The sequence below is a fragment of the Pagrus major genome, chromosome 1 (assembly GCF_040436345.1).
Source record: "Pagrus major chromosome 1, Pma_NU_1.0".
In the NCBI taxonomy this organism is placed as follows: Eukaryota; Metazoa; Chordata; class Actinopteri; order Spariformes; family Sparidae; genus Pagrus; species Pagrus major.
In genome coordinates, this window is record NC_133215.1 from 28201003 (window position 1) to 28228700 (window position 27698).

Genomic DNA, 27698 nt, shown 5'->3' on the forward strand with positions numbered 1-27698 from the left:
ACAGATGTTTTTTCCTGTCAGACAGAGAACCCCAGCATGTATACTTCACTTTATAGACATTGTGCTTGTAGTTCTGTAAATGCTCTCACTGTTTATCAACCCCATGATCACAGACCATATTATCATCTTAAAGGAATGTTTCATGATAGAATGACCCAATCTGATTCTCATTTAGGACTTTTTTTTTATTTACAGTTCCCTTTCCTTCATATACACTGCAGACACTGTCTTCACTCTCAGAAGCGTCTTACTGTGAGGTTCCCCTCGTGTACTGATTAGGGATCAGTTCCCAAACTCTGGGCTGAAAACTTGTGGCTCAAACTCAAGTACAAACCTGATCCCTGAACAGTTTCGAGGGGAAATCGCAGCTAACTGAGGTTCTGAATCACAGGAAGGGATGTATGACATGTCATGTGACGTGAGTGTGTTGTTTCTGACACGGGGACGGGGTCATAAAGAGGTCTGTGTCAGTTACATGACGGCACACTGGGTGGCTCCGCAGCAATCCTTAATGATGGCCACTCCTGACTTGGTGATGGATGGTTTGTTGGGAGGCGGCTCCAGGATTTGTCTCTTGGGCTTTGGAGGATCTTGTTATGAAGAAAGAGGAAAATAAAAGAGATGATCACGATGTGGAAATGAAAGTGGGCAACACTCCTGCACTTCTCTGACTGTGTGTGTGTGTGTTTCCAAACATGGTCACTCACTTTGTGTGACTTTGAGCTTCTTCTCCAGAGGGATCAGCTTCAGTCTGAGGAACTCGGCCATCTCCTTGTCCTCCTCTCGCTCCCTGAGTTTAAGATACAGTCATGCAGTCAGCCATTTGAACACACCTGATTTATAGACTTGGCACTCTAGCATGACCACAGTTTGTGTCTCTGAATAGGCCTTTTTCAAAGAAGACACTGTGACGTGTCGCAGTCGGAAAAGCACATGTGTAAATAATAAAATCAGTCATGGGCTGAATTCTATTTAGCTGATTTTGTTTCATGGTCTTGGTACTGTGCACGTGGCTCACCTTCATGACTTCCTGACTTACGACGCCGCTGTCAAATGTTATTAGTTACACATTTTCCTTCTATGACACATCAAAATGTCTGCTATGAAAAACAGCCTGTTACATTTGGATCACAGAAAGCATCCGTTTCTTTATAAGATAAAACCACAATAGTTATCTGGATCTTTCTGCTGCACAATAAAAATACATTCTAACCCATTTGCCAAATTGTGTTTGTAATCCAGAAAAATGATGGTAGCCAGATGTAAGATATCTCCTTGACATATTTTTACAAGACAAGATGAAAAAGATGTAAATGCATTACACTGCATTATATTATATCTAGTTCACATTGTACAGATTGAGGAATGATTCATATAATTCCTGGCCTTTTTGTTTCTTTTTTGGGGAAATGGGTTAAAAATATTATTTTTTTTAAACAATAATTTGTATCCATAAGCCACTGTATAGCTCAAGGGGTGTAAATGTCAGTCTGTGTGTCTGGCACTTTGGTCCAGACTGAACTTTCTTTATAACTATTGATGGGTTGCCAATGTTCCCATAAAATCTCACTGACATTGGTGATGCCATGATTTTTCCTCAGAGTTTTTGAGTAAAATGTTGCGACAGCTGTTGAATGGACGGTCATCAAATTGGGATCAATTGTAATAAATTTGGTGAAAACTTTACTTCTTAACTCGCACCATCATCAGGTAAATTTCACAAATACTCTTGCTTCTGAAATACTTTCCCATCTATCTACTATCAGAATGTGACCACTGTGTGAAATAGCAGACAATGCATGGTAGTCGTGAACATCAAAAGACCGCTTAAACGAATTGTTAAAGATGTTTAATGCTGCTGGACTGTGGATTTCTTTGTGATTTTCATTGATCTAATCCCACGCTGGTGATTTCACATGATTTTATATCACAGAGTTATCTCTGTCACATTCTGTGGGTTATCTGTGGGCACAGAGCGGGAGGGAGTAGAAAATGACAATGCAGAGCTGCGGCCATCAGTCAAGCCTCCCACAGGCACACACACAGAGCAGGCAGTGCTGCGATGATGAAGTGACCCTGCTCACCCTCTCAGTCATGCTCACATTCACTCCACACATTTACTCTAATGAGTCTCCTTCCTACTGTTCCTTCTGTCTATCAAATGAATAAATAAACAGTTCCACCCAACACTGTCTGGATAAACAAACAGACGGTCAGCTCCTGCAGACGTCCCCCCGGATATGAACTGTGCCTGTATGTGGGAGCGCTCTACCTTAATCTCTCCACCTCAGCGTCATCGACCAGGAAATCCCTCTTCTGCACCAGCTTATGGATCTTCAGGATCAGCTCCTCTTCCCGCTGCCTGTGCTTCTTGGTTTTTTCTTTCTCTGGGGGAAAGGAAGCAGGAAAATGAAAGAAAGACACTGATGAACACATACATAAATGGATGGCTGGAGTGACAAGCAGTCTGATCTGAAACCTTCATATTTTGCTCGAAAGCTCCGTACATTCGGTCACCTGCAACTGACCCGAACAAGCTGACCTTACAGCAAAGTCAGCTGGCTCTTAAACACTGAGTCACATCCCAAACAGACCCATGACTCTCCCCTCATGTATAATTTATGACAAATAAGGCGCTGACTTAATTATGTAAATGCTCGAGAGCTCTGTTTCATGTTTCATTTGACGGAGGGATTTGCATTCACAGTCGCACACCCACGAACTTAACATCCTCTTTGCTCTGTCTCACGTTCCTAACCTTCACACCCCAGAGCACAGAAAGAGACACACATAAACAAACAAAGTGCACACACACATATGCGCAGACAGCTGCAAAGGTAGGTTGTCTCACACTGCTTGTATCTAGGCTAGGTGGGAAGGGGGGGTTTGAAAAACGACTGCAAACATCAGCTCTTTCTCCTCATCCGGAAATAAAGTGGAGCGCTGCAGCTACAGTGTATATCCCCCCGAGGGTTGAACGATCTGAGGGCCGCACGGCTACAAACCCAATGTCAAAGGAGCAGAACAAGCAGCAGGATCTGTTTGTCACGTGACTCATTGTGCTGGAGTGAAGTAATGGGCAGCCAGAGCCCCCAACAACTGCACACATGAGGCCCCAGTGGCTCATGGGAATGTCAATGAGGGGCAGTTTTTTTGTGTGACACTGAAGGTTGTGTGACCAGTAATCCCACATGCATAGGAGCGGACAACAAATAGGGAGGCTATTTGATTTACTGGAATGCCACCAAAGCTGAATCATTAAGGACAATGAGGACATTTCATGGGCAGATTCCAGTCATTTTAAACTCAATATATATTTAAATGTGACTATAATTAACAATAAATGTAATTAAATAGATAAATAATAAAAAAAAAAATGAAAAATCTAAATGATAATTTCCCTTTTTTTCCTTTGTTTTTTTCCTGACGATGAGGGAGTGTGATATGGCTGCAAGCTCAAAGCTACGTTATTTACATTTTGTAACACATTATTTCTTATACAAGTCTAGCATGCACCTCACAGTGGCTAATGGCAGCTACTGCCATGTTAGCTAACTTGAAGGTGCCATGTTGAGTTTTCTTGCATAGGGTTAGGGTAATAAAAGTTATTTTTACATTCAGTGTTACTCACCAAAACACATTATGTACGCTTGAGCTCTAACAAAATTTGAATTTGTTGGTAACTACAAACACAAAGGGGGCAGCAACTCAACAGAATAACCGACAGCTGCTGCTCTTTGTTAGCGGCCCTCGGCTGTGGCTAGCTACTGTTAGCTAAATAGCTCTTGGCTCAGTTAGCCGTGGAGCCAGTGGCCATAGAGTTTATCTGGACCGGGTCACAGGAAGAGTCACGAGTATAGAGAGAAACTTGAATTCAGAAGGTGTATGGTGGTATTTTTCTGTTGAGTAAGCAAAGTAGAAATAAGAGTATTTTATTTCTTGACTTATTTATGTAGTTCATTTATTACACTAAACGCTGGCATACATCTCCCAGCTTAAACTAAAAGGGGCTGTCGGACTAATATCTATTGATGTTACAAAGTGATATTTACGAGACAGAACAGGCTGGAGCTAGTTGGCTAGCATGCCATAGCTACATAGATGGCTTTGAGATAACATCAGCATTGTTGTCACTTCACAATCTGTTGATAATGTTAGTTAATTTTTTAAAAAGTTTTAAACTAAAATTGCTATGTAACGTGGCACAAAGGTCATTAGTGGAATAATGTCAGCCATTGGCTAGACATGACTTGCGTGCACATTCATGTGCGAGCCAAACAAAACAGGGACCCACTCATTAAAAAACTGCTCTATAGCACTACGACGGCTCCACAGGGTGTCTTTAAAATAGATTTTGCTTTGCAACTAATATTACTGAGTAACTTCTCTGACTCTTTTCTACTTATGCTACTCAACTACATTTTGACATTTAACTGCCACTTGTTGACACATTTCCTGCTGGTCAGGAAAAGTTGCGTAGGATTGCTTTAATTTGGGATTGTCTTGTCAGCTTTCTTTTTTCTGGTACCTGGGGCAGGAGGGTTGTGGGGTTGTACTGGGGGGTCATGACCTCAGTATTTTTAAAATCCTGACGACAGTCCTGAATCAAATCAACTACGCCACGATTGAGGGGATCAGGAATGACCACAGAGGTAGATCAGTGCCTTCCTGACAGCATTCATACATAAAGATTTACAACAGTTGTATTTACCCCAGGACTGCTGTAGTGTCCTGTTATTTTACCCTCATTCTGTACTCTGTAGGGTTGAAAAGTGGTGTAAAAACCTGTGATTGACAGATCACTGGTTGGTTCCCTTGTGAACAGCTGACTGACATCCGTGTGACTTATTGCTATGTGTGTCTTTGGTTTGAACATGACACCAGGCTCTCCCGCTCACACACACTTACACGTGATGTAAATACTCAGTGAGTGCTGTTGCCAGGTTCACTGTATGCAGAGCTCGATGTATGCCTTTCTACGTGTGACACAGCTGACGTCAGTGAATCATTTCAGCACATTCTCACTGTGTTTCAGACACAGACACTGGACTGCGGAGTTAAACTAATATTTGATTCTGCACTCTGCCCCTCAAACGCACCACAGAAACATCCCTCGAGTAAAAAAATGAGTGTTTACTGAAATTCATTTTGGACCTCTTGCCTGGAAAGCTTCCTCTCAGCTCATCTTGCCTACACAGTGATGATGCATGCGTGTTTGTGTGTGTATGATTATCTCTCCCTCATAACTCCACCAAGTCCAAGAGACTTACGATCAATCCTGCGTAGTTTAGCGTAACGACACATCCTATAAATCACTGTGATGCCTGCTCAGGTTATGGGACTCTGGTGAGCTGCAAACAGAAGCACTTTCCGCCAGGAGTCCAAACAGGGAGCGCGGACAGTTTTGCACACAGAGGGACAATTCTGGGTAGTTTATTTCCTGTAATGCTTACAGCTGATTTTCTTGAAGTTGACAGAAGACAGAAAGTATATGTGTGTGTTTGTGTGTATGTATGTGTGTTTAAACTGTACCTGGTACTGCGACAATCTGTCTCAGCTCCTGCTTTAAACTCATGATGTCTTTGCAGAGCTGAATGTCATCCATCCTAGAAAAAACACGAGAAGGAAAACAGTAAATCACTGGCTTCCATCAGATTAAAGAACAGCAGATATCATTAGCTGCATCCACTTCCACTTGAAACGATGTTTGGCAAAGTTATATTGAAGAGTGAAACAAAGGAAGAAATGAACTAAAAATGAGCTGTCAGGCACCAATGTTATGTCTTGATGACGTAACTGTGTCAGTCAAAGCTTTTCACATAAATCTATGGCTCTATGTTGCTGTTGTTATGATGATCCGAGCAACATGTGCACATCAGAGTTTGTGTTTGTGTTGCATTCTCCTAAATGGGAAAAGAGGCTTTTCTGTACTAGTGTCTGTCTAGTCTTTAATGGGCGAGGGTATGTGACCCCTTCACAATTCTCAGAAAATGCCTTTTGTAACAGATTTTTTCCCTGAGTGAAACAAAATTCTACATATGTGTAATTTATTACAAATCTTACGTGCAGTTATGCACATAAAGTAATTATTTTCTATGTAACTTTTTTCTATTTAAAGCTAATAGACAAATCCCCAGAGACTTTGAGAGGCAGATAAATACAAGTAGGACTGAAATGCTGTTTTTGACCTCAGACTGAAAGGGTTAATCTAATCTAATACATTAAATCTATTGTATAAAACATCAGAAAACCATTAAATCCCCATAACAGTTTCCAAGAAGTCTTTAAATCGTCTCATTTTGTCTAAAACCAAATATATCGAATTACAGTTAATATAAATCAGAGAAATGTAGGGCTTCTGTATGTAGATTCACAATTAATTGTTATTATAATTAACCATTTAGTCCATGAAATGTCAAAAAACTAAAAAATGCTCATTACAATGTCCAACATCTTAAAATTGCTTCTTTTGTCCAACCAACAGTTGTCAGCTGTCCCAAATACCATTTCTGGGGCTTCGAAGCTTCAAAGAGAATAACTGTGAATATTCAAAGCAATTTCAAAATGGCTGAGCACTTACAGTTTTAATGTGATAAGCCAAACCCGTTGTAGACTTGTGATATGCACTTATCACTGTTTCCTTTGGCATATCGGGCACTGGTGGTCATCATTTTTGATGTGATGCATTAAAAAACAACAACAAACAAACATGGAGGCTGTGGAATACTGATTTGGGCGTCTATTACCATGGCAACGGTTGAAGCTTCGAAGCGTCCGGGTCAGCCCCACTAAAGACTCTTCATTTGCTATCATAAAGAAAAAACAGCAAATCCTTATTTTTTAAAGCTGTAACCAGCAAATGTTTGACATTTTTGTTTAAAAAAAAATGAAACGATTAATCAATTATTAAAACTGTTGGCGACTCATTGATTTCGTTCAACTAATCACTTAATTGTTGCAGCTCTCAAGAAAAGCATCAATTCTTCCCATTTGCACATCTGAAAGTTAATGTTTGGCTGCTTAATTAATCACTGAACAATTAATCAACTATTACAATTTTGTGAATACATTTTCTGTGGATTGAATAATTGATAGATCAAGAAATCATTTTAGCACCAATCCCTCTGCTGTCCTGCGAATCTCCACTCTTGTACTTGTCATTCAGACATCACAGCTTCAGGCCCAGATGTGTCACTCATCATGAGAGTGTGCAGATGGAAAACGTACAACATAAATCAATCCATGCTGCTCTCTGAGACCTCAGGGCTTCAGCATTTTCCCTCCTTCTTCCCTAAATCCCCGCCTCTCTCTCTCTCTCTGCGGAGCTGTGACAGCCACCACAGAATTATTTCTCCCTGTGATAGATCAGCCGATGACTCATCCATAGCTTCCACCTCCTCCTCCTCCTCCTCCTCCCTGTGCTCCGTTTTACACCTCCCTTCTCTTTCTTTCTCCCCCTTGACCCCTCCCTTCAGCTTTTTTCTCCCCCTTCTGTTTTCTCTCCCTCCTCCCGCCTCGTTTTTCACTCTCTCTGTGCTATCTGTGGATTCCAGCAGCTTCTGCACTCTGACACTCCATCTGCTAGTTAGAGTGTGTGTGTATGTGTGTGTGTGTGTGTGTGTGTGTGTGTGTGTGTGTGTGTGTGTGTGTGTGTGGGGTGTGTGTGTTTATGAGCCGTCTTGAGTCAAACAGAGCCTGACAACAGAGACGTAAGCAATAAGCAGTGTGGCGGCCTAATGAAGCCTTTCACGTGGGCGTGTGAACGAACATTATCAACTGAGTGAGCTCTCTAAGACGTGTTTCGGCCTCATCCGACACCTCAGCCATCACGCTGCAGATGTTCAGGGTGTAATGACCCACAAATGTTACTGTTCAGTTTGATATGTTATAGTGGAGAGACAATTGGAAACACCGGAAAATAAACAGCGGCTTGTATTTCCACTTTCAATTCAGTGTTATAAAGCTGAAATATTGGATGCTTTATAATAATGTAATGCAGTTTTTCTTGGCTCATTTACAGCAGTTTTTGAGAAGCATATTCTGCGTAACAAAAAACTAAAGCACTACGTAATCCTATAACATCAAAAACAAGATATGGTGAATCTTTTCAGCTGAACAACAAACCTGCACTGTTTAGCAACTTTTCAGCTACACTAAAATTGTTTGATTCCTCACGTATACTAGGACTGTGCAATAATATTAGATGTCATGTTCATGTCACAATTATCCTGGACAAAATAGTTGCAATTCACAATTTATCATCAAAATATGCTGAAAAGTCTTAAAATGGAACTAAAACGTACTCAAATACTAGACTTTACATTTTGTTAAGAAATAATATTGTGCTAACGGAGATGGGAGTGCGAACTGTGATCGTTGAATATGTTTCTACACATCAGATTTAACTTTTTTTGTGGGGGATATTATGAACAAGCTCTGCCGTCAGCCATGGTTAGGATTAGAATGATCTGGACTATACAGGACTGTACGTTAACAACTAAAAAGCCTTTTTTTGCCTTTTTTCATTTGAGGACATTCACGATTATCCTGATAATGGAAATCCATCCATTCTATCCCAGTATGTGTGATTGTATATTATGATATCAATATATTGCGATATAGTAACATTTCTAGAGAGTAAATGGAGAAACTGGACAGAAATGATGTCAAAATTGAAAAATTTGTTGTTTTTTTTACTTTATCAATGCAAAAATCATACTGATCAGTGATATGCCTTAAAGTTCTAATATAACTAAAGATATCACACGTCACAAGTCATGCTCAAAGGCCAGCCTCTTAAAATCGGGTTTTTGATGAGCACAAGGAAAATTTACACTTTAAGCAGATGAATGTGAAAACAGCCTTCAAGTGTCAAACTCTGCACAGTTATGCTCAAACAACAACAAAAAAACAAACACGTTTTTAACTTTAAGGGATATTAAGCATACAGTATGTGACATAACAAAATCCCTGGCTGGTTGAGAGATTTATATAATCTCACAGTTGTATCGTCCAGCCCTACGTGATCTGTGAGTCTGTCTTACAGCTGCAACAATTAGCTGAATTAGTTGATCAGCATAAAATAAATGAGTAGGCTGCAAAAATAATTGAATATACCACATCATACAGTCCTATTGATAAGTTATAATTCAAGTGAAAATGTCAGAATTTGCTGCTGTTAGTAAACTGATATTAAGTTGGGACTCTTTAATTCATATTTGCTCGCATACTGTATGTCGAGCAGCTGGCGTTAATGAACAATATATACAGTGAGAGGATGATTATTATTGTAAGAGGATAGTGATGCTGAAAATAATGTTTAGTCTCAGATCCAGTCTCTATAACGCAATATGAGACACCAGATGTTACTTTACAAAATGTACTGCTACAGTATTAGACTCAACATCCACGTTGTCATGCTGCACAGAGTGTTCCCGTGATAAAGGCAGAGAGGAAATAAATACAGTAACTCATTCCAAACACTGATCCATAATCCTTGAAGCTAATGTTGACGAGTTCATCATGGTGACTCACTCAGCTGCTATTGGTATGTCCAGCCCTCTGCATAATCAATGGACAAATGGGCTCCCTCCTCCTCCCTCAGTATCAGACTGCCTTAAAAGAGCCAACTTATGTCACAAGGAGAAAACACTTGAGTGTCTTCAGAGTGCGTCACCAGTGTCCACTGTGTCACGGCAACGCAGCAAACCTCGTGTTCAACTCAAGAACAGCGGTAGGAATTGCTATGAAACTATAGTGAACGCTCTGTTACATTTCGGTGTTAGAAAAACACAAAAAACTGACAAATCAGCAACTCACATGAAGCGCAGCTCGGACTCCCGGCGCACCAGGACCTCTCGCAGGCGCTGGATACGAGTCATTTCCACCTCGATCTCCTCTGGAGCCATGGTGCTCTCTGCCATGGACACGTCTGAGTGACCTGGGAGGGAGGAGGCACAAATGGAGTAAAAAATTAATAAGGGGTGAAAAAAAAAGATAGGACAGGAACAGGAGACTTTAAAAGCAGGCAGAATGAGATAAACAAACATCTAACATTGTAGTGGTATTGTTTTTCTCTACAAGGACAGCTCTGCTTCAGATAGACAAAAGCTGTCTGCGCCTGGATCTAACTTAGGATGTTAATCGTAAATGATGTTATGTGACAAATGCATCATGGAGCTCCTAATTTTCTGTCTAAATCACTGAAAACTTTCTGGCTGCGTCAGCCTCTTGGCAAACACATTTCTCACCTCGTCTCCCGGTGACGTGTCCACTCACATCATCCAAGAACATGATATTTGGGCAGAAAGCAGCATGTTAAACTCTCACAGCAGGTGCAAATGACTCCTTTTTATTGAAAGAACCATTCACTGATGATGTGAAAACATGTGTGACACAAGGAAAAGCAGGGTTTTATACTGCCACTTTGAGTTCCTTTTCCACAGTAGAAGCTGGTTGAGAAAATACTCTCCTTCTGACATGGATCAATGAGATGATTGGGTCATTCCTCCCTGACCGGGGGTTAGGCTGACCTCACATTCTCCATGTCTACCACTAAACACTTACTGCATTGACCAAACACGTACTGGACAGATCAATGCACTGGCCGCTGCAAATGAAGGCTCTTGCAACATACTGACCAGCTTTACCAGCATATTACAACATACAAGCAACAGTATGGATTTTGATTTGTCAACACAAATATCTGAAGTGTGGAATTGAGGAAGTCGGTTATTGGTGTTAGCGTGTTGTCTTTCACTAAATATACTAAAGATTTATCTCCATTGCAAATCATAGATCCATCAATAGAAAACCTGTGTTACAAACTAGGGGCGTGGAATTTGTAAGATGTGGATGTTCACCAGCCATGTTGCATTATGGGAAGTGTAGGTTTGAGCGTTTTTGGGACATCACCCAAACTCCGGGCTAAAAATCAGTATTCGTGGATATCAAGTTGGCAGCCTGGCATCATTTCTGTCTGCTTTCACATCTCTATTATAGACTAAATGAATGAATAAACTCACGTTTTGTCCTGTGTTGTTATTTGTGACTCTGAGGAAAACTTCACCAACGATAATACCACTTAGGTGGAAAGATTTAACTCCTTTAAAAGATGAAAGTAAATAATCTTAAAAACATTGTTCAAGACGATAGTGACAAGACATACCCGCACTAATGTGTCAAACTTCACTTGGTATCTCTGCAGGCTTGAATCTTTAACATTTATCTTCAACTTTTATGCGGTACATGAATATTTCACAGAGCCAGCCGATGCACCATAGTGAGACTGTGTGCCAATGGAAACATGCATGACACTAATATCTACTGTCATGTTCCGAAAAAATACATTAAGGCAGTGAGCAACCGTTGTTGTTTGATTGATATGCTGATTATGTTCTTGTTTAATGGGATTATAGTTTTGTCTATAATACGTCAGAAAATACTGAAAAACAACCTTTACAAATTTCAAGAATTCAAGGTGATGTCTTTTAATGTCTTGTTTCATCACACTAACAGCCCCAAACCCAAAGATATTCAGTTTATAATCACAGATGGCTACAAAATCAAGAAAGTTTTTACATTTGAGAGGCTGGAACCAGAGATAATTCAGCATTTGTGATTAAATATGACTTAAAAGACAGGTTCACATTTTAAAAAACCTATGTTATCTATACATTTGGACACTGAAGAGTTGCAATGACTGGTCTATTAATTAATTAGTCGATTGAAAGAAAGCGATTGCTAACTATTTTGACAATCGATTCATCATTTTTCAAGTCATTTGCTGGTTCCAGCTTTTTAAACATGAAGCTTTGCTGCTTTATTTGTCATTTATGACAGTAAATGAAAATTCTTGGTTTTGGACTATTGGTTGGAAGAAAGAAGCAATTTGAAGACCTGTCTTTGGGCTCTGGGAAATTGTAATGAGCAATGTTTTGACAATTAATAAACAAAACAATTGATCAATCCTAAAAACAATTAGCAGATTAATCTACTGTAATCCTTCCTCTTGTCCATGCTGACTGTGAAGTGATCCTTTTTGTAATGACTACACTGTGACAACATCCCCAGTCCACGAGCTGAAAGGTCTGAATAAACAAACTATTTGCATCTTTAATCCTGAGCTGTCAAATGTGACGCACGACACTCATCCACAGTGTGTGTTGCCACATTAGAGGACTGGATCAGCTTTTCGTCCTCCTGCAGCAACACAAACTGCAGTCTGCGTTCGTGGTACTTTTCATGGATGCTTGCTGAGGACAGAGCTGACTCACCACAGCAGACAGAAGTCTGCACAGGCGGGCCCTGGTTTGTTTGTGCCTCGCTGATATTGAATCATCACCCAAACGTGTCTGCTGACAAAAGACGGCAGAGGCAAAGTTTATTATGCCATGGCACTGCTGCACAATACGAAAAACAGCCGGGGGCTAAAGTTTGGTAAGTTTTTATCCTGTTTTTGTCCTGCTTGTCTTTGCCCGCTCCTCTCTCTTTCTCACCGCCACGTGTTACCCATCAATAAGACCAAGCTGCATTAAGTCTGGATTGGTGGCACCACGCCAGCTCAATAATGTCTTAACAGCTCCCTCTCATCTAAACAAGCTGCACACACATACTCAGCATTAAAAACATTACAAGGACCAAGGTGCGTTGACACTCCCTAATTAAAAGCAGCTTGTTCACCAGGGACAGGTGAGGTTAACTCTCAGGCACTCCTCCTCACAACACCTGCAGACGTAAACCAGCGTCCTCAACACATAATTAATCGGCTTGAATTAAACCAGTTTCATTAGAACAAACTGGCTCATCAGTGTACTTCAGGATTGTGGTTTGATGAGGAATTAACAACCTGGAGAGCCTGGAGAGCCTGGAGAGCATGGATCGTGCCTGGTACAGTAGCCACATGGGGCTCGCCAACAGGGAAATGTCAGCATCTGTATCTGACAGACCAATGCAAACACCCCTGACACATCCTGCAGTCACACTGTATACACGCTGCTGCTGCTGCTGGGGCTGGGGCTGCTGCATGTGGACCACCCACCCTCGCCCACCCTCACCCACCCCCACCCTTCAAATAAAAAAAAAATACAGATGTGAGCACAAAAGAGAAAATGCAAGATAAACACAGGCAGTATTTGTCTTGGCTTTAGAAATAAGAGGAGATAAACTTGAGGGGGAGTTCGCTCTGGTTTACCTGTCTTGTTTTTTGTCAGGATGTGTGTGTGTTTGTGGTAGACAGACACACACACACACACACAAACAGAGACACACAGAGAGAGACAGACACAGAGAGAGAGAGAGAGAGAGAGCAATGACTGGATCTGTGTCTAAAAATATCCACTGCATTTTTTCCCCCTCTTCTCTGACTTAATCTGGAAGTTTCTTCACACCCTGCTCTCCTGATGAGTTATCCTCAGTGGAACCGACTAGGACACATCTTAAAGGACGTTATCACTTGGTTGCTTCCGTCAACACATGCGTCATCCATCGCCCTTTATCACTTGGGCTTTGATAATGGGACAAAATAACGGAAACATCCAATACAATGGCCCTGCAGCTGATAATGTTTATAATTGCTCAGCTTTGTGGTCATTTCTGAGACTGTACTTTGTGGTATTGTTTAGAACTGAAACAATTAGATTGCTATGTCAATTAAAAGAAACTTAAATGCCAATTACTGGTGTTGTGCAAATAAAATGCACATAACACTGTAAATTGGTCAACTTTGGGTTTTGGACATTAGGCTGACACATGCAGGTTTTTAGTGTTTTGTTTAATAACATTTTATAGACCAAATGATAATTCCAGTGACTGAGAAAATGATTTAATTAATTCAGATCTGCAGCTTATGATGTTCATTTTTAGCTGAAACTGAAAGGGGGGTTAGTCCAGCCGTACAGTCATTTTTGAGGCTGTAGTTTGTGCTGTGTTGATATTTTTCTGCTCACCCCCTGTACAATTTAAAGAGACTTCAAACTACTATCTTTCACTAATTTTGCCACAAACTCGAACATCCCTCTTTCTTGAAATCAAGAGTATACAGCCTATTCACCAGGGTATTGACTCATAGCATACTGTATATTGGTCCTGCTTCAGGTTTCTGCATCAGCTCAGACTGAATCCAATGACCACAAGTTTCCAGATGCGCTGGGTTTGCTGTTTTTGTGGTCGCCTATATTCCTTGGCCCAATTTCATTCACAAACCTCGCAATACCCACAGTGTTCATTTAGTGGAATTAATGGGCCTTTCAGCACCGAGGAGCGGTATTGATACCGTCCCGAACCTTTGTGAGTCACATTTTAACCATTTCTGCTCACAGAGTGAGACATACGCTGGAAACACTGGGACGAAAACTCGCTCTTTCTGAGCACCGGGCGGTAAAACAGCATCATATGTGGATGCAGGACGCTCACCTTTGTCCGTCGTCCATGCAGTTTCCGACACGGCGCCGTAGCTCCTGAGCGCGCGCTCGGTGTCCGAAATAGATTTCTTCAGTTCCATGTCGGTGGAGTGCCCGCGCGCATAAAACCAGGATGCAGTGCGAGTCTTTGGGCTGAATCTACGCGGCTCTCCCGTCTGCGTGCGTCCTTCCCGATAACTCAGTTTCACCCAGTGACAAGGCTCCAGCGACCCGAGACGTTGAGCATCTTTATTCAAGCTTTCAAGTCCCTCGACGTGCGGATGGAGGTGAGGATGTGGAGAGCATGCGCAGTGCGGGCAGGGATGTGAGGACTTGGGAGACACCCACTGGCACCGAGATGACGTTAAAAATAAAACAAAAGGCACACATATGAGTTCTTAACGTCAGCCTGTCCAAGAATATGTTTCTAGTTGGCCTATATTTAAATATGCCAAAGTTCTTCCTGGATATATTTAATGTATTTATTATTAATAAAGGAATATGAAAGCTAGCAGGGGGTAATAACTCTTAAACATGTTGTCTCTCAAGTGTACCTCTGGTTGTTATCTGGCGGGAAGAAATAAGAGCCAAAGGTTAAAGGTGCAATATGTAAGAATTATCGTTTAAAACATTCCAAAAAATAACAAATGATCTACACAATGTGAAGAAACAAAAGTGTTGACTTTATGTGTTGAGGAGATATCCACTGAAGTTAGCATGCTAACCAGCTAGCCCCAGCCAGGCCCCCAGAGGATGCCGCTCAGCGTTGCTTCCAATCTGGCCACTCGCAGTATTACAACTAAAAATTCCCCTGTGGCACAAAAAGCATTTTCCCCAAAGACCGCCATTATAAAAGAGACATCTGTGAAACTGTTCACAGGACAGGAATCTTGTTCTTCTGTATAAATCTATGGCCCTGGCCCAGAAAACCTCTTTCTCCCACGTGTACCAAACTCCTGTACCAGTGGTATAAACACCAAAACTCCCCTGATAGTCCAGCTAACTGCACTGCTAATTGAGCTAAAATGCTAACAGTAGCTGCAGATCGTGGATGTAAAAAAAGAATAGTAAGCAGCAGTTAGCACTTATTCTGTTGATATGCTGTCCCTATTTGTCACTAGTATGACTTAAAGGTGACCAATTCTGACATATTGCACCTTTAAGTGGCAGGTGTTTCCTGATGAGGGGGTCTGGTTGCATATGGCAAATTTGGAGTCAGGTTGAGCAGACTGTTACACATTTAGAAACAGCTTTATTAAAAGGAGCCTGAAGCTTAATTTTTGAATTCTTAAGAAGCAGGGAAATACTGTCTGATTAACCAAAACTGAGAGCAAAAACACAGGCTGCAGATAAAAAGCAAAGCAGCACCCGGCAGGCCTTTCAAAGTACATGTTGTGCTCAGTATATTCCCACAAGAGATGGAGTCGGAGCTTCAGTTGCATCTAAACGATGAGTAATACAGAGGTATGAGTAATATTTCTGTCTGAACACAAGCCAAAACACACCCTGGATGCACCTTTGATATAAAAATATCAGAGGTGCATGTAATATTTCAGATAGACTGTAAGCATAAGAATAAAACTAGATCATTTCTAACAAACAATTCTGTGTTCAAGTACTCAAGTTCAGTTTTGTGTTGCTATGATCAGTAAACACTCACACAATGAATCAACTGGATGGGTATAATTTATTCAACAATATATATTATTTATCTCTACCACAGTTAGTGTGCAACTACAGTGCAAGCTGCGATTGAATCAATGTTTCAGTACATTACAGTCATCAGAATTGATCAGTAGTAATATCAAAACTAGTCCAAAAATCATTGAGAAATTTCTGACTCTGTTAAAGTACCAAGCCAACCTTTAGTAATATTCCCCTAGTCTTCAGCTGCTGATATGAACAAAGGGAATATTCATCGATTTAAGCTTTCCAGTGTAATACATCAGTATATCAATAGTAATTAGGAACAATCACTCTAGCACTACACTAATAATAACTTATTTTACTTATAGATGCAATTTTACGTCTGATAAAAGGGATGAACAGCTGCTTTTCTGTACCCTAATTCAAACACTGTAGTGTTATTAATATATTATTCACAGTATTAATTCAGCGACGTGACAGATCAAAATTATAATCACACAGCGTCTCGAATGCAAACTACATTTGAGACTCACCCATAAGAGAAAAATAAAAAAAGACACATCTCTCTGTGACACCAGGAATTTCAGAAATACATGGCAACACAAGTGAATGAAAATATATTTTTGTTAATTATCTGCCTGAGATGGAAGAGATCATTTTAGCCTAAAACTTTGTGCATTCTATATATAGGAATAAAAGTCAGCCCTTGCACTGAGCTGAACTCTATTTATAAAAGGGAGGCATTTGATGTTACATTTCAAGAATCACTGCAGACAAGGAAACCTATAAACATTGTGACTAAGAGGTCAGATAAATATTGGTTAGAATAGCAAACGGTATGAAGAGTTAGGAGATGGTGCAAAGAGAGACAATAGAGAGCGCTCCACGGTATCACATTAACATTAGGTACAACAACAGGCAGGCAGCATTTCCACATTCAAGTAAATGGATGTTTGAGACAACCTTCATCAATCATTATTAGACAAACTCAAAGTAAACTTCAGTAGTCATTCATTACAGCATTAAAAGTGTTAAGGGTGGAAGGTCAAAATGTGGAACTCAAAAATGTATTGTCAGATATGTTTTAGTGTTTGGGTCTTAAATGATGCACTGTTTGTGAAACTATTGTATATTGTATTTCCTGTTGTCTTAGCTCATTATGGTCCTGTATAAAGAATGTGCCGATACATTAATAACAGATATACTTTAGAATATAACAATCTGTACCTGTACCTGTGCGCATTCATATTTGGCACTTCTTGTACTGTACCAGAGTGTAAACTGGAACAAAAGCAGGCAGTCCTTAGAGATCAGGCACTCTGTCATGCTCACAGATAACAGTCTCAGCACATGTGCTAAATAGGAGAGTGATATGATGTTTAGAAGTTAAAAGTCTAAGCTAATTTATTAGCTGCCACTCCACATTGTGGAAATTATTCTTTCGCTCGCTGGTTCCAGTTTTTCATTTAGATGTTAAGCAGTGGACTCTGCCCATTGTCACAGCTCCCGTCATAGATAGAGAAGTCCTCATTAATCATCCCAGTATCATTACACATGGTAATGTTTTCACCTGTGTCCGTTTGTCGGTTGGTTTGTGAGCAGGATCACACAAAAACTACTGAACAGATTTCGATGAAACTTGGATGGAGGAAGTGTCTCGGCCCAGAATAGACCCCATTACTTTCTGAATAAAGGGATGGATCCAGGAATTTTTTTCTCACTTTCTTTAACATTGCAAAAAATCTCATTTTTGACATTTTAGCTAATCTCATTAATTATTCTCAGGGTATAATGCATGGAATCTTGATGAAGAAAATCAGTCATATTTGGGTATGAGTTATGTATGTCGTAAATTGTGTTTGTTTTGATATTGGATTAGGCTTGATTGAGTTAAAGGGGACTGTTGACTTGGCAGAGGTATCCACTCTACTCAGTATCATTCTAGTTCTAAATGTGAGCAGACAAGACTGCATTTATAAAAACAAAAAACTGATGAGAAATGCAGCATGGTGATAGTTCACTGTGCGATGGAAAAGTTGGAATTGCATTTCCCCATGGAGGTGATGTGCTGTATGAATATTGCAAAATATGCTGTATATACATTCCATTTGCTCGATGTTTCCTAAAGCACCATAGAGCGTCATGAGGACACACATTTTTAGTTTGACCACAGTGAGACTTTGAACTCAAACCCTGGCAGTGATGGTGCAACATCTGCCACAGACAGGACTGCACTGGACCAGCTGTCTCCTGTTTCGTGCACAGCTTTTTCTCTTTACGTTTTGTCCCCCTCCATTATGACTGACTCTTCACATTTCATTTCTGAATAGGTTTTGATGCAACTGTTGCCTCCTGGGGAGCATCTTTCTTCTCCTTAGACTCTGCTTCATCCTCTTTAGGAGGGAACAACCATGCAAGAGCAGCACCAGCCGTGCCGTCGCCACTCTGACGTGAGAAGCAAAGGAAGGTGGCCCAGACGAAGGCACAGCAGCCGGTGAAGGTAGTCCGGACGTACAGAGGCACCAAGGCAAAGTTCAGAAACTGAGGGAGACAAATTAAAATGATAGTGTGTTTATATTAATGTACTGGGATGTTACATTAAATATCCATAAATAATTCATTTTTAAAAGTAGTTTCTAAAAATAAAAAAAATCCTTTGCACGTATTGTTATAAGATGTCAAACAGAGACTATTGTCTACACCCCACAGTATTTAGGCCTTACTTTGTCGGTTTTGGGTTATAACGAATGATATTTGGGATAGGTCAAATATTTTTAAGGGTTGCTCCACAAAATTAATTGCAAAAATTCCAAGATTGTGTCCATTTAAATATTAAACCAGCTACTGGAATTAATGGAAATGTAAGGAACATTAAGATTTTAATAGTGAAGAGAATCTATACTCAAAGGTCCACTTACTAACAGACACATCAGGTTTTTCGTGAGGCTGTGATATGTGATTGAAAGCTCAGAATCATTAGTAAGTGGACCTATGATCTTAGATTACCTTTACCATACATTGTTCCCAAAGGTTAGAAATTAACATTTAATGCATTAGAGATATGAATACTTACCTGCATAAATGGCCAGAACATTAGCCCTGTCTAATAAGAGACACAAACAGAAAGCACACAATCATTTGTATATGTTCAAGAGAAAACCCCTACTTTCACAATTCACATTATATTTCAACTTTGGTGACTGAAAGGCATATAACTTTGTAGGAGTCAGAGTTAGATAAGTTCATCAGGAGAGCCACCAGTACAATTCTCCCAAAATCAAATAATACATGATAACATAACTGTTTGCATACACAGAACTATGGGTATACAATACATAAACACATACATTTTGGTTCAGGCACAATTTATCTGTCACACAATATCACAGCTGACACTATATTCTTTAAGTGGCCAGCACTTGTTACTTGATGCTAACAAGATTCAATGTGCTAACAGGAGGAACATGTTGTGACAGGGTGTCTCTGCTCCTACTCACCTTATATGTGTTGAGGAATTTTTCTCTCCAGTCTTCCGTGATGTCCTCTTTGCCCTCCAAGAAGCTGACACCTGGGTGACAAAAAGACAAGTGACAGTTCATTCTCTTACTCTCAGCTGGGAAATGATTTGGCTGGTGGTAGGTAAACAGACGTGAAGGTAGACTTTGAAGAAACCATAAACACAGTAGAAATGTGTGACTTCTAGGACTAGGGAAAATAATCACCATGGCAATATGGCATGTCATAATTTCTCAACCTGTGTTATTAATACACTGGTGAAAATATTAAGTATTATCAGTCTAATGACAGTATGTAGCCTACATTGTTTTGATTAAGCATTAATGAGATGTATATGTATGTACATATATGTATAAGTATGGGATGTGCCTATTTTTGAGTCTCCTTCAGCTGCTTCTTTATTAAAAGATGAACTGCATGTAGTTTATTGATGAAGGTTCTCAGTCATCCAGGTCATGGTAATTCTAAGTGCTGTATCGTAGGCAACTGGACTGGCTCTGATTGGGTCAAAATCAGAGCAAGGGAAGTGGAAGCCTTCACAGAACATATAATACTGTCTGTGGCCCATGACAATAACATCAAGTTTACACAGGAAGATGTCAAAGGAGACAGTCTGGCCTTCTTGGACTGTGCAGTACACACTGAAGAAGACAGACGCTTGAGGGACATTGAGGTGTACAGAAAACCTACACACACAGATCAGTACTTGCTGTTCAACTCTCATCACCCGCTGGAGCACAAGCTGGGGGTCATCAGAACCTTAAACCATCGGGCTGAGACCGTACCCACTAAGTCAGAGGGGAAGGAGAAGGAACAGAAGCACATCAGGGAGCACTCAACATCTGTGGCTACCCAAACTGGACCCTTGTCAAAACCTCTAAAAAATCCAGAGCAGACAGAGAGGAGGAGACGAGAAAACGTAACAACATCATCATTCCCTATGTCGCAGGAACATCTGAGAAACTCAGGAGGATCTTTAATAAACATCATATCCTGGTTCACTTTAAACCTACCAACACACTGAGGCAGAAACTTGTCCATCCTAAGGACAAAACACCCAGACATAAACAGAGTAATATATTTTATGCTGTTCAATGCAGCCAGGACTGCACAGATTTGTACATTGGGGAAACAAAACAACCTTTCCATAAACGAATGGCACAATAAGGAGGGCCAACTCCTCAGGTCAAGATTCTGCTGTCCACTTACATCTGAAGGAGAAAAATCATTCCTTTGAGGACAACAATGTAAACATCTTGGCCAGAGAAGACAGGTGGTTTGAAAGAGGAGTAAAGGAATCCATCTATGTCAAATTGGAACGACCGTCTTTGAACAGAGGAGGTGGCCTAAGACATTACTTATCACCCACCTACAATGCTGTACTGAGTTCTCTCCCCAGACAGCTTAACAACCATTCACACCTGGGCTCACCTGGCCCTAGCCACCCACATGAAGGTTGGTTGGGTCAACGACCCACAAGTGGCCCTAACGACTGTGTAAGGACACTCCCATACAGAGTTTAAAAGCCTGCAACTCCCCTCCAGTTAGTTGAACTGAAGAAGCCTCTTGGATGAGAGGTGACACGTCTTCAAGAAACTGAAACACGTCCAGTTGCCTACGATACTGCATTTAGAATTGCATGTAGTCTAGCCATATGTCAAGCAATGCAGTTCAGCTCCCAGCAAACACTATATTTTGTATCATTTATACCTTTCCCACTTTTCCAACTATTCATATGCCTTCCTACACGTTTTCATGCATTTTTCAACTTCTACTCATTTATAACGTCTGCAAAAAACTCTTCTAAAACCTTACAATTTGCATATCTTTTTTAAATTATTAGTTTAATTCAACTTTTAAATACTATAAATACATTTGTATATATAAAAAATAATTAGACTCTTCTCCACTTTTACAAATACACATACTCCTTCAGCTGCTTCTTCATATAAAATGCAGTGCAATACAGTTTAGCTCCCAGCCATTATTCAAGCATTGCCATGTCAAGTGTATATATATAGTGCCAATTCACAACAAGTTATCTTAGGATACTTTTTAATTGGAGTAGGTCTAGACCATGTGCTTCACCGATGCAGTGTAGCTCCTGGTTTACACTATATTTTCCATTTTTCCACCTGCTCATATTCCTTTCTACACTTTTTCAACTCTTAACTATTCATTCATACTTTCAGTTGCCCTTTCTGTCAAAATGTCAGATCTTTCATACATTATCAGGGGTATCTTAATTCCCATTTCTAATCAGACCCTTTACCACTGTTCCAACTCTTCATACTGCCTCACCTGCTTCTACATACGAATTCAAGCCAGCAGTGCAATTTAGTGTCAGCTATTCAACATCCAGCATTCACGTTGTAATTTTTTAGGAGACTGCCTTCTCTAGTTATCTATGTAACTACTACTACTACTATGTGACATAATAGTTATATTAAAGGGAGCATTCAACTGTGTCGCAAGTTCTTCGCATAAATTACTGTGTAATACTATATAGTTTACTTGTGCCCTTCATTTGACCTCTGCTAGTCAAGGTTCGTTTCACAGGACAATGATCAACTGCTGATCATTACACTACACGAGGAGGGTAAAGAGAGGACTTGAGTCAGGTTACAAATTGACAGACATGCGATCTGCTCTGAAGTTAACCATTAACTGCCCGGCCGGCTCTCAGTTTGCCCCGGGGAGCTGTGAAGTGTCGCCCCTTTCGTCCTACTAGCCTCCCCGCTGACCTGTGTAGAAGACGCTGGTAGCCAGCGGTGCCGCTGTGGTCTGGTCCAGCAGCAGCTTCCTCATCACCATCCCGGCGGAATTCCCGGGAAACGTCCGCTCGAGGAACCGCATCCAGAAGAAATTGAAGTTACCATGGAAACTGAACGCGATCACGGCGACGTTCCGCGTGTGGCTCCAGTCGATCTGGTCCCTCCGTGAAAACCACTGGTGGACGAAGTCCCCTCCGGCGAACAGGCAGCCGTACAGTGTGACGTTGGTGACCCAGGGAAACCGACGGACATGTCTCAAAAACGAATTTCGCATATTTGACAGTTAATGTCGCCCAGTTCGATAAAATACTGTGCTAGCAAAATGTAATACTTAGCTTAATGTGTGAGTTAGCTGACGTTAGCTAACGTCTAAATGTGACAAATTACATCATCTCTGTTCAGAAATCTCCGCGGTATCACAAACACTGCACATATCCGTCCAGTATTCGATGGAAAACGCTCATAAAGCTTATCGGCGACAAAATGTAACGTTATATGTTTATCATTTAATGAACGTCATAAAGTAATACAGTATAAGATAGGATACTTGCTTCTCGTGCACCATCTACCACCCGGCACGGGACCGCGAGTCTGCCACCGGCCGGGTCTGCACATTCTACGTAAATACACTACGCCCCTTTTTACGTAGCAGAGAAATACAGTAGCTCCAGCTGAAGGGCGGAGCAAGGTCTGAAAACCTTGAGCAACCTGCTGGTTCATGACACAATATCTGTCTGAGCACAATGTGTCAGTATCACCTGAGATGATCTCTTCTCTGCTTTTCCTTGTATCACATCACATATCTATGCCCTGTCCTCATTTCTTTATATAAAAACGCTTTTGTTTTGAGAAGGTTTTTAATAGAAACAAGATATGTGCTAAATGGGACAGTTGAAAAATGAATTTTTCAGTGGTCCCTGGTGGACAAACAATCTAATGGAGACACTGTTAGATCACCTCAAACGTATCTTGACATTTCTGTAACCCACTGTTATTTCTTGTTATTTGTCAGACACCGGCTACACAAATCGGCCCATTGTATTTTGGTTAGGTGTTAATGGGTAATGTGATATCTAGTAATACCACTAATGACAATGTTATCAAATGGCATTGAACCGAGCACTTGCCAAACCTGTCTTCTTCCACTGAAGTGCAGAACTCAACAATTTAAATTCCCCCCTTTCAGCTTCCTTCACTCTGAGCGCTCAACAGACATATTTCAAACTAGATTTAACCATTTACATTTATTTATCAACAGGTACAGTATGTTACAGTAACAAGTTGCAAACATGCTTTAAACACCTTGCAACATTCTGAATAACACAACTGATGAAAAGGCCTTGTACAGTAAATGTTGGTGATTTCATTTATAACTGTTTTAAAAAAAACAAAAAAACTAGTAAAATCATATTTGGTTGCATTTGACAAGAATCCAGATCATCTCTTGCACAAGATTACTATACACATTTACACATGCAGCTTGCTAAAACATACACATTCATAGCCAATTATACAGCAGTATGTAGAGAACGTGACGAAATGTCATATTCCACGCTCATCAGGAAGGTGCATTTGTAGAGAAAAATACACTTTTCTGAACTCTTCAACAACAAAGAGCTTAACAAATTGTATTCTCTTCACTGTTCAAGTGCCAAAAGTTTTTTTAATTAACAGTGGGTCAGGCTGTACATTTAAGGACCATACACATAGTTTTATCCCATTAAGTACATATTGTGCATATACTATATTTCCAAAGCATACGCAAGTTTGTAGATTCCAAACCTGCCAGAAATGTACTTGTTTTCAGAATTTGCTTGACATAGGAAAGGTTTTATGTCCTGGTTACTGACAACATTAACTGACTGACAAAATTATAAAGGCAATTAAATGGAGTTTGAATTTTGAAATTGATTGGAGTGTTATTAAATAATTAACAATAAATGCATGAAAGGTAGCAAATTGATAGAAAAAAACTGTTTGTTGAAGGTTAAAAAAACATACAAAATGAGAGAAAAGTATGGTCTTTTAACTTGACATAAGACAACAATGTTAATTATTTCCTTCATGGATCAAAACAGTAAAGCAATGAGGGACATTAACCGTGACTGACAGCAACAAAGCAGTTGTTTTAAGGTACAGACTTTACACCACCTCATAAGAGTGTAAAAATTATCTGTTACAGGCATGAACAGACTCTTTTTTACTTCCTCTACTCCCTCTACTGGACCAGCCAGATGAGTCAGGAGAGCCATTCAGCATACACATGGTCCAGTCGTGGGGTTACCTCCAATGTTAAGACACGATGAACAGAAAACAGACAGTGGGTGGATGGGTCACAGTGTTTCCATTGAGCTGAGAGGCAAAAACAGTCAGGCTCCATGTTAAGGTTGAGAGGAGATAGGAGTAGCGCTATATGACTTGTCAACCCTCACCCAGTCCCCTGACTCAGCCCTGTGGTAGAGCTGTGGCTGACCTCCGGGGAACAGGCTATCGGAGTTAGGGTGTTGTAAAAGAAAGTGGATGGTGGACTTCATGTGCTGGACAAAATGAGGTGGTTCAGCCATCGGAGAGGTGGACAGGTACTGGGAATGAGAGAGATATGCCAGAGTCAAAGTCTGCATTATGTCACTTTCTGGGCTGCTGCTTTATACTTACTTTGGGAGTGTTTGAGACATATGAAAAGAAAGTGAAAAATGAAAAGAAGTGGCATTAGATTCACAAACAAAACTTTCTTTCTGAACCACTTTTAAAGAATGAGTTAAAGGTGGGGGTGTTAAATAAGTGGCGGGTGAACACAACAAACTGGTTAACTTAAAAGAACCAGTCTTCTCATCACTACAAGTATAACAAAGCATGAAGTAGGTCACCTTTATAGAACTATTAATTACTTTAACATTTTCTTACCTTTAAAATTGTGTCATCATCTTGTGACAACCAGAAGGCAATATCCAGATTGGGAGACCACTTGCAAGGGCCGATTTTAACCAGTCCTCGGCTTGAGTCATATATATCAGCCATCTGCAAGACAACAACGCATTCATTTTATCAGCATTCTTTGCATTTGCAGTACTTTTGTCAATGTAATTAAACGTGTAGTTAGAAGTTTTTTAATTAAATAGAGTTAGGATTTTTGTTTTCATTTTGTGCCACTTTTGAATAGTTTTTTTTGTATTGAAAAAAAAAATTTAGTATTCACACATGGAAAACAATACTTTACAGTATATCTTGCAGTACCTGTCCCCCAGTGAAGGTCCTTGCAGATCGCAGCTCCTCTGCTGGTCCTTTATGTGTAAATGATGAAGGGAACACGTCCCCTGTTTTAACATTTACACCTGCGCAGAAACACACATAGACACAATATATTTGAGGTCACATGCCGTGAAAGCGTTGCATCCTTCTCACTCAGTAGCATATATATAACTTACCTATTCCATATACTACAGGCCTATGATTTCCCTCAACGACAGTGTCGTTAATTTCTACAAAAACAGAGAACAAAAGGGTTAATTGGAAGAAGGCGTGACTGGTAGAGTTTTTCTAAACAATAGTAAACAAGTCAAAACAAGTAACAAAGTTACCTGTGATGCAACATGTTTCCAGATGAATATCTTCTTTCTGTTTATGGAACGCTGCTGTAAAGTGAAAAGAGTCTTCCTAAGTTACAAAGCTCATATACAACCAGAATAATATTACAATGAGACACAAGGTAATTTCAAATACGATACCCAGAATGTTAAGGCTGAGTTTATGGGATGTTTTTGACTCATCGTTAAATCCCCCGACAAGATGGAGCTCAAGTCTGCACAACAGAAACCAAAATAAAGGAAATAAAGAACATCTGAATTGGATGTGCACTTAATTTAACTGTGTTTGTTAGTATTTCATACCTGCCCTCCTTACTGACGCTACTCAGTGACATGACAGCTTTCACAAGGAGCGGGACTTCAGACCAGGTGCTGGAACCATCACAGTGAGCAAGGCAAACAGCTCCACTTCCTAATAAAATTCAATCATGGCAGACATTAGAAATGCCATGAACACAGGCAGAAGAAAGCACACAGCATGAATCTAAGGAAAGGAAGGTTACCAGTGTGTCGGAGCGCGACCAAATGGCAGGTGGTGGCATCATCGGATCCAATTACTGAAACACAGTCTGGGATAGGTAGGAAAGCATGTGCTATAATTATGATCCATAATGGTTAACATGGAGTACCATCTTGGATGTTGTAATTGTAGGATTTCATACCAAACTGTCCAGTCAAGGAAAAGCTCCTTATTTTTAATTTTTTTTAAACTGAGCTGAGGAAACAGACGGTGATCAATGGTCAGGCTTTACTCACTGTCTGCTGGTGTTGTTGCAGCAAACTCTCTTTGTTGGACATACAAGAGGCACTTTGGGTCGACATCAACAAGTGGCTTGGAGCGAAATGCTCTTCCATTTTCCTGTGACAATGGTATAAAGACGTATGACTAAAAAATATCAAATTGACCCTAGGCTTTGTGCATGTGTTGCCTTAAAACCAAAACATTATTAGGCTACGACATTCATTAGTTTCGCCTCACAGCTGTTATTACAGTCTGTAAACCTAAATCTTTGGGATCTTCAGTATTTTTCTTATTTGACTACACATAGACGAGGAAAAGACAATCTAACCCAACTGATAAAGGAAAGAAAAGGACTCTCTCTGTATGAAAACAATAAACACGCCTTGTATGTCAAAAGTTATTTTTCCACAAAGACCAGTCATAAAAAGTTTCAAACATTTGTCAATCAAGGAAGCAATAACATTTATTTCAGTTCCATTCCTTTCTTATCTAGTAGCTGTTTTTTACATTTCATTTTAGGTCACATGCACAGAACTTACAATTAGTTTCACACTTGTCAAGAAAATCATGATGGGACAGTGTGCTGTCTCATTCCTGACTGATTTGTGCCTGACCCCACGTCTGGGCCTGTCCTGTTCATAAATATAACACTAATTACCATTTCACTTCAGAATTAGCTGCTACTCTGTCATAATGTGATGACTTACAGAAAAGTACTGTTAACTGGCGACGGCAGCGAGCTCAGCAAGCTATATTTAGCCACACTTTCTGGGAACAAACCTGTAAATGTGGACATTTGTCGAACAGTTCCGCTGTCGAGTTTATGCGCCCAAGTTCTCTATTTTGAATAAACAAAGGCATTTCCTTAAGCGAGATCCACTTAAAAGTCAACGGGTTACCATACTAATATAAAGACTAGTAACTTCATGTTCTTAATATCTCATATTAAACACAGGAACTGCACTGCAAAACCGTTCAATCGGCTTGAACTTCCTGGAAGACTGTCTTCTTCTACCGTTACCACGAGAACGAGGCT

General features: G+C 40.3%; 2 protein-coding genes across 2 annotated transcripts; both read right to left on the reverse strand.

The window, feature by feature from the left end:
* Positions 1 to 471: 471 nt before the first annotated feature.
* bmerb1 (bMERB domain containing 1) lies at positions 472 to 22892 on the reverse strand. Its single transcript, XM_073478587.1, has 6 exons — positions 22295 to 22892; positions 9820 to 9931; positions 5533 to 5606; positions 2273 to 2387; positions 704 to 790; positions 472 to 571 (listed from the first exon to the last, which is right to left on the reverse strand). Exons 1-6 carry the CDS (start codon positions 22608 to 22610, stop codon positions 472 to 474), a joined length of 804 nt encoding a protein of 267 aa, XP_073334688.1. The 5' UTR covers positions 22611 to 22892.
* A 669-nt stretch (positions 22893 to 23561) lies between these two features.
* ntan1 (N-terminal asparagine amidase) lies at positions 23562 to 27661 on the reverse strand. The gene is made up of 10 exons (XM_073463077.1): positions 27443 to 27661; positions 26677 to 26779; positions 26424 to 26489; positions 26224 to 26332; positions 26062 to 26135; positions 25915 to 25968; positions 25762 to 25815; positions 25571 to 25668; positions 25241 to 25354; positions 23562 to 24918 (listed from the first exon to the last, which is right to left on the reverse strand). Exons 1-10 carry the CDS (start codon positions 27521 to 27523, stop codon positions 24718 to 24720), a joined length of 954 nt encoding a protein of 317 aa, XP_073319178.1. The 5' UTR covers positions 27524 to 27661; the 3' UTR covers positions 23562 to 24717.
* Positions 27662 to 27698: the final 37 nt, after the last annotated feature.

Coding starts and splice junctions, on each gene's coding strand:
- bmerb1 (XM_073478587.1), bottom strand. CDS start 22,610: ATGCGAAATTCGTTTTTGAGACATGTCCGTCGGTTTCCCTGGGTCACC. Junction 791..2,272: donor GCTGAGGTGGAGAGATTAAG/GTAGAGCGCTCC, acceptor TCTTAAACTCAG/GGAGCGAGAGGAGGACAAGG. Junction 572..703: donor CTCAAAGTCACACAAAGTGA/GTGACCATGTTT, acceptor AAAGCCCAAGAG/ACAAATCCTGGAGCCGCCTC.
- ntan1 (XM_073463077.1), bottom strand. CDS start 27,523: ATGCCTTTGTTTATTCAAAATAGAGAACTTGGGCGCATAAACTCGACA. Junction 26,333..26,423: donor GGTCGCGCTCCGACACACTG/GTAACCTTCCTT, acceptor GAATTTTATTAG/GAAGTGGAGCTGTTTGCCTT. Junction 25,969..26,061: donor ACTCAGCCTTAACATTCTGG/GTATCGTATTTG, acceptor TTCACTTTACAG/CAGCGTTCCATAAACAGAAA.